General features: G+C 39.6%; 1 protein-coding gene and 1 long non-coding RNA gene across 2 annotated transcripts; both read right to left on the reverse strand.

The window, feature by feature from the left end:
• Positions 1–671: 671 nt before the first annotated feature.
• LOC111874406 (ankyrin-2) lies at positions 672–2,551 on the reverse strand. Its single transcript, XM_023869899.2, has one exon. It carries the CDS (start codon positions 2,452–2,454, stop codon positions 949–951), a length of 1,506 nt encoding a protein of 501 aa, XP_023725667.1. The 5' UTR covers positions 2,455–2,551; the 3' UTR covers positions 672–948.
• A 7-nt stretch (positions 2,552–2,558) lies between these two features.
• Positions 2,559–10,660, reverse strand: LOC111874407. Its single transcript, XR_002844558.2, has 3 exons — positions 10,527–10,660; positions 9,888–10,039; positions 2,559–2,585 (listed from the first exon to the last, which is right to left on the reverse strand). It is a non-coding gene; the product is annotated as an uncharacterized LOC111874407 (long non-coding RNA).
• Between the last annotated feature and the right edge of the window lie 803 nt (positions 10,661–11,463).

Consider the following 11,463-nt stretch of genomic DNA (forward strand, 5'->3'; position numbering starts at 1 on the left):
CTTTATTATATTGTATGTACTTTAATCGATTTTATTAAAATGAAAACATCCACTTCGTTGTTGTGTCGACGGCTTCAATGCGTCGATACAAAATCCTATTGCAATGGCATAATTCTGAATATTTGCAATAGGTTTGAATATATAAAAAAAAAAAAAAATAAAATAATTAAAGTGGATATAAGATATCTGCATTTGAAACTATATTATTAGTTGTACCTAAAATGAAATATAGCAACAGGAGAAATGATACTACTGATAGCACAATGGTACAGAATATATTGTAGCGTGTTTTGTGTGTCACGCTCCAAAGAATTTTACGCCGTGTTTGATATAGCGGATTTATTCCTCTCGCTCACCTCACACACTTCACAATCATCAGCTCTTGCAGTGTTACAATCACTGCTTACAATATCTCGGCAATACTGGACTGTCTTCTTCGGCGGCTTATAACAGACTGATTTTTTGGCGAATAATCCGTGACTCTCTTCTTCGGCGGTTGGATCCAGACTAACTGTTCGAATGCATTCAACCCCGTTTTATAACCTCGGCCGCTGCTATGCAAACGAACCCTCTGTTATAATCGTGGAGACTCCTGTTAGAACTACAATAGAGCGATTGTTGTTTCCTATGCAACGGTCTGTTCTAGCGTTTCCATAGAAGTGACTCTTCTGGATTCCAGACACGTTACAATATATATGGTTTTATAACCTGTCCGCAGTCATTGCAGATCTGTGACATGTGGCATTATCAGTGATATAAACATTATTATTTTAATATTATTATAAAGAGCATCCCTTTCTAAGTTAACTTGAAAATAACAATGAACATGTACACGTAGACAGAAAACTCATTAATTTCCAAGATAGGCACCGACTAAATAAGTTTCGGGGAAATAATTAATATGAAACGTTTTATAGGTTGTATTATTTCTCCTGAAGTTAAAGAGTGTCACTGGTTCAGAGATGAGAAGAAGGACACGACTTCGGCACGGCCTTTAGAAAAAGCAACACCCTCTGCAGTCAGTCCATAAATATCTTGGGCAGTGGCATCTGCTCCGTGCTTAATAAGTAGCCTGACTATATCCAGGTGACCTTCTTGAGCCGCCCAGTGAAGCGGTGTACGATTATTTGTGCTGGTACGTGCATTGACAGTAGCGCCTTTCTCTAACAGAAGTTCAACCAGCTGTGCATTCCCAGAGAATGATGCAGAGTGAATAACTGATCTGTTATCTGCTTTTTCGACTGTAGCGTTGACATCTGCACCTCTGTCGAGAAGCATTCTGGCCACATTACAATGCCCACCCCATGAAGCATTGATCAGTGGTGTACTTCCCATGTTATTACGGATATCCACCGCTGATCCACGGTCAATTAACCAGTCAACAACGTCCAGATGCCCGTACGCAGCTGCGAAATGAATTGGAAAATCTCCATACTTGTTTCCACCGGACTTCACAGTGTTCCCAATCAACAGTACCTTCAAACATCGTAATCCTCCTACCATGGCTGCACAGTCAAAAGCGTTTAAATGATCAATGTTTTCGGTGTATGCATCGGCTCTTTCGTATAGCAGTAGCCCTGCTGTTTCGGCATGCCGTTTAAGTACTGCACAGAAGAGGGGTGTCCTGAGTTCATCGTCTTGTGAATGGACGTCAGCTCCTCTGTCAAGGAGTAATATGGTTACCATTCGACTATCATTATATGCGGCATAATGAAGAGGAGTCCGTCCTCCCTTTCCCCGAATATCTAAATGGATTCCCCTGTCCAGTAACCATTCCGCTACGTCCACAGAATCATATTTTGCGGCTGTAATTATTAGCGCCTCGCCATTCTTAGAATCCGCATTCATATATATGTTGCCCCCAGAACGTTGCAGCTCGATCAGACAAAGCAACTCATTTCTTTGTGCTGCGTAGTGCATCGCAGTGTACTTATTATCAGTTCCATCTTCAGCATCAATTTCCGCTCCCATTTGAAGGAACAACTTAACTAACTGAGCATGTCCACTAATCACAGACAGATGTAGTGCTGTATTGCGTTCCTTGTTTTTAGTGCGAATATTCACATCCGCGCCCTTCTTTAATAACAATTTTACGACACGGATTTTCCCACGAAAAGCAGCCCTATGTAAAGGTGTATGTCCCTCTTTATTTGTAATTTCCATTGATATCCCATTCTCTATCAACCATTCTACGATAGAGACATGGCCCATACTGGCAGCCAAGTGAATTGGTCTATCCCCTTTTTCATTATTTGTCTGTACAGACATATCAGCATTATATCGAACCATTGTAAGGAACATTTCTAAGTTTCCAGCTGCTGCTGCTGAGTGAATTACTGTCTGGTTACGGAAGTTGCAGAAAGCTGTGAAATCCGCTCCATTTTCGAGTAAGATTTTAAAAATATCCACATCTTTAACCAACACTGCAGAATGCAATGGCGTAATGCCATCCATATTCACAATTTTTGCATTGACATCGGCGCCTTTTTCTATAAGGACTTTAACCAGCTGGGTATTGCGGCATCGTATAGCACAGAACAGCGGACTTATTCCTGCCNATTTATTGTATATGTTGAAAAAGAAATCTGAAATTTGAAATAGAAACAGACTCATTAGGATACGACGGTAATTTTGACTGACATCATGACTAATGTTAAAATTTCAAGTTGTACTAATTTGCTAAGGGTGTTCCCCTAACTGTGATCCACGAATGAATTATCAGCGTTGAAATGATTACTATTATGCAGAATGTTCTATTCAAATCTCCCACGTTATATCAGATCATTTAACAGAATGTACAGGGGTGGACAAAAATATGGAAACACCCAACACAAAACACATTACCGTGATTAATATGGTGTAGAACAACCTCTGGCTTGCAAAAGTGCTTGCAGTCTACTTGGAATGGATAAATAGAGGTCCTGTATGATTTGCAAGGGAATCTTGTACAATTCTTCCTGAAAAATATTGTAAGTTCGTTATCGATGATGGAGATGGATAGCGACACACGCAGATTGCTCTCCAAAACAGACCACAAAGGCTCAATAATATTGATACCTGGCGATTGTGGGGGCCATGGCAGGTGGGACACTTAATCTTCTTTCTCAGAAAACCAGTCCTGGACGATGTGAGTTAGGTAAACGGCATCATCATTAGGGAACAATGTTTGCAACATGGGATGGACCTGGTGGCCTAAAATGGTCACATAATCGTTGGCAGTGACGTGACCTTGCAGGATAATAATGGGTCCGACAGAATACCACTATATGGCTGCCATACCATGATCGGACCCCCGACATGTTTCACTCTTGGCAGCAAACAATCTTGATCGCAAGTTTGGGATGGCGTTCTCCAGAGGTAAACATGGCCAGAAGTCGGAAACAATGTGAAGGTGGACTCATCCGACAAAATGACCGTCTTCCATTGCTCCATAGTCCAGGTTTTATGACTTCGGTATCACACTGCGCTCTTAGTGGCATTTTGATCACTGATGAGTGGCTTTGGAATTACAACTCGTCCAGAAATACCCTGTTTGTGGAGTTGCCTTCGTACTGTTTTGGTGCTGACAGGGTTTGTAAGCGTAACATTCAGTTCAGCAGTCTCTTTTGAAGCTGTAGTCTTCTTATTTTACGTCAAAATCCTATGCAATATTCGTCTCTCTCGATCATACAACATACATTTCCGTCCACGCTGGTGTTTATCGGATACGGTTTTTTCAGTCCTCTTGTGTGGGGTCATATTCTTGGATACTTTGCCTCGCGAAACACCAAAAAACTCAGCTACCTTGTTTGTGGAAGCACCCACCAAATGGGCTCCAACAATTTTCACGCGTTCGAATTCTGTTAGCTGTGACGTGATGCACTAAAATTGCACAGAACACTGTCTCGACAACATATGAAACTTGCAACGTTTTGCGGAAGTTGTACAGGCAGTGATGTTGGGCAGATACGACAGCGTGACCTACAAACGTCCCTAATATAAACATTTCAATTCAAGCATGTATTTCACGAGGTGTTTCCATATTTTTGTCAATCCCCTTTATGAATGTTAGGCAAATGAAGCTACAGGAAGAAGAAGAACTCAAAAGCTTTATTTGACACACTTATAAACTTCTACATGAGCACCATTTGTAGCACAAACAATATGCAATCTGTGTTCAATTTCTTGCCATGTTCTTTCTAACATGTCCATTGGTGCAGTCGCAATCGTTTCACGGATGCAGGCTCGTAAATCTGGGAGGTCATTTACTGCAGTCACGAACACGCAGTACTTCTCCTAACCCCAGAGGAAGAAATCGAGTGGAGTGAGGCCCGGTGAACGTGGTGGCCACTGAATTTGTCCTCCACTTCCAGTCCAGCGATCTTGGAAGGTGGAATTGGGGGACCTCGGGACATCCAAACCCGAATGTGGGGGTCTTCATCTTGTTGGAAGATTATGTTAGGCTGCAGATTGGCTACCCGGGGATACAGGAACTGTTCTAACATGTCAAGATATACGCGGCCAGATGCTGTAGCTTCAACAAAGAAAAGAGGATATAAAGTTCTTCGAGTTTTTCATTCATCTAGTGTTAATTGTAATGAATATTTTATCACAATTTGTCGCAGTTATTAATTGAAATGTGGGGGGAGTGTTAAACGGAACACACTGTACCTTAATCGTAATGTTATCAGAGATCTATCGCTTAATCGTATATTAAAATTCCTTAATATTTCGGTCAATTAAATATATATCATATTTCATATAATTAAACATTATTTTCTTGTTACCTTCAGGGACTATCTTTTATCATGTATATCGTGATTTATACGTTATGTTTAATAGGATTAATTTATGGCCTACATATACGTATTCCAAATTACTGTCTGCAATGAATCAATGAAAATGCAAGATTTATGTGATATAGCACTTTATTTAGTGCACCTTGAGTTGTGCTTCTGAACTTGAAGATTATTCGTTTTTGTAGAATGATTTCAATTTGCAGTTTATATAATTTAATTAATAATTGTTTTTTCATTAACACAAATCGCACTTATAATTAATAATAGAGTACAATAAAATATGTATATCTACTTTTAGGGATTTATGCTGTCACAATAATTTTGATTCTGGTAGTATAACAGATACAAACGTGTTATATGATGTCAGAAGATCCCTCAATCTGTATACACAACAGGAGGCAAATACTTAAGAATATACAAGTACAATGAACGTAATATTTTAATGGCTGGAAGAACCATGCAAACAAAACCCCGTAGCCTGTAGTCTGCAAGCGAACTATACCGACAGAGCGACTGCCGCTTGTTGGCGAAGTTAATGCCAACTTTTACAGAGAGAGATTGTCACATGGTCAGCGCAACGGATACCCGCGGCCGTTAATCTCGGTTTTCTATATCGGAGCCGCTATTACCTTGAAGTAGCTCGTCAATTATCATCACGAGGTTGAGTGGATCCCGTTCCAGATCCACTACTTCTCAGAAAAACTGGAAGCACCGGGAATCGAACCCGGGTTCTCTGGATCTGAATACTAGACCACAGAGGCGGTCGGAAGTATCATGGCTAACACAAAATATGACCGAATGAAACAATTTGTTTTAAATATACCAACATGTAATACTGTGACGTATTTTCGCTACGCAGGACACGCCCTTCCCCGCCAGCGGTGACGTAACACCTTTGGAGCTTTGCCGCTGCTACGGTTATAGGCCCGTCAACACCCCGCCACCTCCCGTGGTGACGTGACCAAGGGATGACGCGGTTGCTATGCAACAGTAAACAACTCCCGACAGCGTTGTTAGGCTATCGGCGAACAAGGCGTCAGGCAACAGCAGTACCTATCACGTAACTGTTTTCTCTCTTGTCCGTGCCGAGACCAATTGCTAGGCAACAACTCGGTAAACACATTCCCAAGGGAGCCAACGCGCGCCAAAAATAGGACGTCTGTTACTAGGCAGCAGATTAGTAAACACATCTAAAATAATACGGGATAATAGAAGAAGACGTTTTCCATTGGATCCGCCTCGAGGATATATAATGAGAAGTTCCAAGGGAGCAGTGAGTTGTTGTAAGAAGTTGAGGGAATTCCGCTGAAGAAGAGTGCATTTGAGGGAGTTGATGTGGAGTTCTGGAATTTTCAGCCGAATGTGATTTAGAATAAATGGAAAAAATTTATTAGGTAGTGCAAAATAGGAGACTGTTACAAATTCATTGCTTGGATACGGCTAGTGAAGACGGAGAACATTAGTGCTTGTGTGACGGTGAACTAGAAAGTGTGCAGAACAGCGATAGCGCTCTACTGCTTGTAATCCCGAGTTGTGAATATGTAAGGCTCAATAGAGTCAATCATCACATCCAAAATCCGTCTCATAAGTCACGTACAGCAGCCCGATGCACACAGAATTACTGGGTTTTTGACTTTCTCCATCTCCCGGAGTTCTAGATAATAGAGGACCAGTTTTTGAACCTGGATGTGTTTCCATCTTCAGGTGAGAAAGAAATCACTGGACGATTGTGATTAAGATTAGCTCTTTCTAAGGGACCCAACTGAAGAGGCTTCTTCCTTTCTCACCTGAAGACGAAAAATATCCAGTTTCCAAAACGTCGTGTACCCTATTACCTAGAATTCCGGTAGATGGAAAAAGTCCAAAAACTCAGTAATTTTATGTGTCATCCACTATCGTCAGAACGCTTTAGAATCTAACTTAATACACGTTACAATATTTTAAGATGACGAAGAATCGAAGTACCTCAATATCCGTGCAAACTACATTAGCGGCTAAAGCACATCTGGCAGAGGGACATTTTTACTTGATGAGCAGATCTCGTTAAAGTGAAGCCTCTGGCCTGATCATTGCTGTTCTGTTCACGAATCGATTTCTTTCATTTTTCTTCTATAATATATTCTCGTTTTCATAATATGTCATTTGTTTGGTATATTGTCCCAATAGTAAAGTTGTAAAGTCGTCCCTTGACTTAACTAATTGAGCACTATGCTACGAAGGCTTAAGGGGGAGTGGACGTATATATCCACATTCTCCTGATCTCGGCACTAGCTGGCGGGGAGTGGTCAGCTTCACGCTATGTCCGCTTTACCACCGGGGAAAGAGCCTACGGCACCCAGTCGATAAGAGGTTTGGTGAACACCAGAGCCGGTCTGGATGACGTGGAGAAGAGAAAATTCTTGACGCTACCGGGACTTTTAACTCCGACCCCTCGGTCGTCCAGTACGTGGCCAGTCGCTATACCTATTAAGTAATCCCGGTTTCTATCCAGAAATTATATTTAATATATACTTTACCTACCTTGGGCCATCTCTACTCTTTTTATTTTTCCATTTAGAAGAGATATTCCAAAAATATCTCAGTGAAAAACGCAGGTTCCACATTTTAAGAGCAAAATGGAGAAAGAGAATTACAGCAAATTACATAAGAAAAGACAAATTAAGCCTTATTTATTTTAGTTTCTTGAGACAGTGTGACACTGAGTCCACTTGGTTCATTGGTCATTATTTGGCCTATTGTACAAGTCCCGGATGATAGATGATGAGTGTGGAGCAATCGGTGGAATGAGAATTACCAGGGGAAACCGAAGTACTCAGAGAAAACCTGCCCCAGTGCCTCTTTGTGTACCAAAAATACCACATGATGTGACCTGGGCTCCAACCTGGTCCGCCGCGGTGGGAAGTCGGCGACTGATCTCCTGAGTCATGGCACGGCCTATTGCCTTATGCAAGCATACTTAATAATATCCTGTATATTTCTGAAAATTCAAAATGAACGTACGTAACACGTCTAAGTCTACGAGAATTCTATTAACGATATATGACAAACACGGAAAGGTTTACATATGACCTTACGTGCAGTAAGCTATTTTACTGGTTAATATGGGTGAAAATTGGAATTGCTCAGCATCTTTTAGTGAAAGCGTCCAATGATGAATCTGAAACCAAGCTGTCCAGACTTTAGGAGCTGATTTACATCATCGGTGGACGGATGAGCAGACGTGGCCTCCACATATGAAGTCTTCTGTTACTCGTTGCAGGAAGTCGAATAACGTGATACATAAATTTTAATGGCTTACTTGCTGAAACGGAAACTCTGAAAGTGGCAAGTATACAACGCCGAAGGAAGCAAAGTGCCACTGATTATAATTTAATTACATTTTAAAAAATTCTGTATCGGAGTGTTTTCATTAATTTAATGTAATATTTTGTATTTAAACACTTATGTGTTTAATATGTTCCCTTCGTGTCCCCTGTCCCCTCTGCCTGAAACGTTTAGACCAATTGGCAGATATTCACGGAATTTATGTTATTTGAGACCACTTCAACTTCCTATTTTCCAGTTTCCTTCAATTGGCAATGACAACACGGTGGTCACTTTAACACCCGAGACAGGAGCGGCAACGGTGCTACTCAGCTGTCATTATTTTACTTGAAGCCTGCTGTTTAACGACGCTGTCACTGTAGAGACTGTGTAGCGTCGAATAATTGTTAAATGTTGTAAGTAGATCGATCACATCATTATAATAATAAATTGCCCCATCCCGCTGCCCTGTGTGGATCTGGCCTTGTGTTCCACTTCTTGCCGTCTGAAGGTGAGATAGACGGCAAAAAGCGGAACAAATTTAGGTCATTAAAAATAGGCAATTATCGCTACAGAATGTAAAACACAAAAAGGGTTATTGTACAAAATCTGATTTAGCTTTGAAATTTATGATGATGATGTACAAGGAGCCGCCCGGGCTGCGTATGTGAAATTTTATATGGAGATATAATATTAACGGAACTACGCATCGTGTAAGAAGTATTGTATTTTCTCTTATTTCGATTTTATTTTTATACATTACACATCCTTCAGCACATATTATTTAACATATAATATTTCTATCTTAGAATAAAGATTTATGGTTAAAATTAATTTAATCAAATAAAGTAAGTAAAAGTAAAGCTATCCCTGTAACAGGCCGTGAAGGCCCATAGGTTTGTGAGACGTTGAGGGTCCCACATTATCTAGACAATTGGCTCAGAGATGGCGGTAAGGTTGTCAGCTTTACGCGCCGGCCGCGCTTCACTTCCCAGGAAAATTATTTAATTAATTCCTGGTACTCATTTCTGTTAGAGGCTGAGTAAACCCCCGGGGCCTAGTGTGGCCGGAAGGATTAGGTCAATTGAAAAAAATCCAATGACCTCATCGGGACTTGAACCCTCGACCTTCCGGCTTGTAAACTGCGACAATAAAAAGTGTGATACCAATAAGAAGTAGAAGATAAGCAGGATAAACTTTATAAAATTACTGCCATTCCACCATCAATATGGAGCATTGTAATATGGACACTGACAGAGAAACAACAAAGTATATGAAGTGCAGAGAGGAAATTACCACAAATATGGTGGAATAGATATATACTAAAACACCAAATTATGGATGCAAGAATTAGAATTGAATAAAACACATTTAGCTTAAATAATAAAGATAAAACAGTAGAAACAGCTGGCTATATCATCGTAATTATTGGACATAGCATTAATTTATGCAGGCATATACCTAAAGGAGAAAGGCCAATTGGACCCTCGAAACTTTGTTGATAGGAACCCGCTATTCCGTAGGACTTACTTTCATTACTGGTATTTATATACAGACTTCGCAGTATGGCAAATTATTTCTTCGATTCTCTTATTTGTCCCGGAGCAGTGTCCTTTCTTGCTTTACTCAGTCTCAATTTGAATTCTTTTCTCTTATATTAACGAACTAAAGGCATGCAGGATAAACACGAAGCCCCTGTCTCAATAGTTTCTTTCCCCGTGTACATTTCAATATTTCGTATGCTCTAGAGCAGGTAAAATTGCACACATGCTTCTGCTAGATACAATGATACTTAATCAAGTTTACCTTGGATTCAAAATCTGCCCTCTTTTGGAAACTCTTGGTCCTCCAGCTCCTGCTCGATAAAGCAGAGTATTTTCGATGTTCTTTTTTTGCTCCTCGAGCAAAAGATTGTTCTTCTTCATCCGATGAAGTTGGTTGCAGGGACATTTACGTATCTGGAACCAAATCTGTGTCTCTTAGTATTAGTTGATAATTTTTTTCTTCATTATTACCGGTAATTATTAAAATATTAATTCTCTTCAAGTTTAATACATGTGTATATTTCTGGAATTGATGCCGGCTAAATGACATACATTGCATTGTTTTTGTTTTTTGTTTGTGAAAAGTTGTTTACTTTGTTCGTCTCTTTGCTCATGCTTACTTTATAATTTGACTTTGAGCTGACAAGTAAGAACGTAAATAAACAAAGAATTGAGAAATAGAATTGAACTATTTCAAATAAAATTATTTTGCCTTTTTTTTTGTTGCTAGTGTGTTTCCTTATTTTGCTCCCTCTTACACTATAATTGGTTTTTGGGCTGTTGGGTAAACAAATAAATAAATAATTATTTTAATTTAAACGTTATTTAAATCTCCATGATTGCCCATGTGCTGTCTAATATTAAATTTAAAATATCGCTAAGTGTCCTAAGAGAAACTTACCTTAAATACTTCTTCGAGTTTGTGTAGCAGGTAGCGGATATCAGAACACGTCTAGCCAGCTGGACGTCATCTACTCAAATACGCAGTTACGTATTGGACTATTGGACTGCCTTTGAGCCTTTGAGGTTTAACGAAGTGAGTTCAATCAACCGAGGAGGTATACATTGCGGTTTTTGCTGACTCGAGGCACATTAATACGACTTTTAGATAGCGCGAAATAAAATAGTTCCAACCGATCCGACAGTGCACCGAGAGAGGAATATGGGCGAATCCTAAACTCCAGCTGTCGTATTGATGTACGGTTTTCTTCAGTTAAAGTTAAATCAGTAGTAACAGATCGACTGGTCAAGCAACGAAAATTTGGTTGGCATTTAGTGGTGAGTAATTTTAATTCCCCTATAAAGTGTATGGCAAAGACGTAAGACACGAACTCAAGATATTTTCTGAATGCTAAACTCCACGATGTAGTTTATAGTTATTAAACTGATCACAAAAATTGAGCCATTTTTAGAAACCAAAATTTGATCTTTGTTTTACGCTTTTATCTATTTGGGCCCTACTGTAAAGCAGTTAAAAATATTAGAAATTGATATTAATTCAAAATTAGTTTCGATATTATCCTATCATAGCTAAGCTACTCGACGTCTCCTGTCCCAATATCTGCACATTTCGAAATGCAGAGATGAAATCTCAGAGACACACACATGCACACATAAAGAAGTAACATTTTGTATATTTTTATATCGGGAGTTTTAAATAAGAAATCAGAATGTTAAATATTCGAAAAAGAATGGTAGAATGAATTTCCCCCATTAAATTTTTTCTTAGTTTCAACAAGCAACTTTGATTTCTTAAGGGTACTGGGGCCGTCAACACAACAATTCTATAGGATTACTCTTGTTTCTAAAGATTTAAGATTTGCTACATTTATAATATT

The sequence above is a fragment of the Cryptotermes secundus genome, unplaced genomic scaffold, assembly GCF_002891405.2.
Source record: "Cryptotermes secundus unplaced genomic scaffold, Csec_1.0 scaffold251, whole genome shotgun sequence".
Lineage (NCBI taxonomy): Eukaryota > Metazoa > Arthropoda > Insecta > Blattodea > Kalotermitidae > Cryptotermes > Cryptotermes secundus.

What these genes read in the sequence shown, in the direction of transcription:
- LOC111874406 (XM_023869899.2), bottom strand. Translation starts at nt 2,454, where the DNA reads ATGGATGGCATTACGCCATTGCATTCTGCAGTGTTGGTTAAAGATGTG.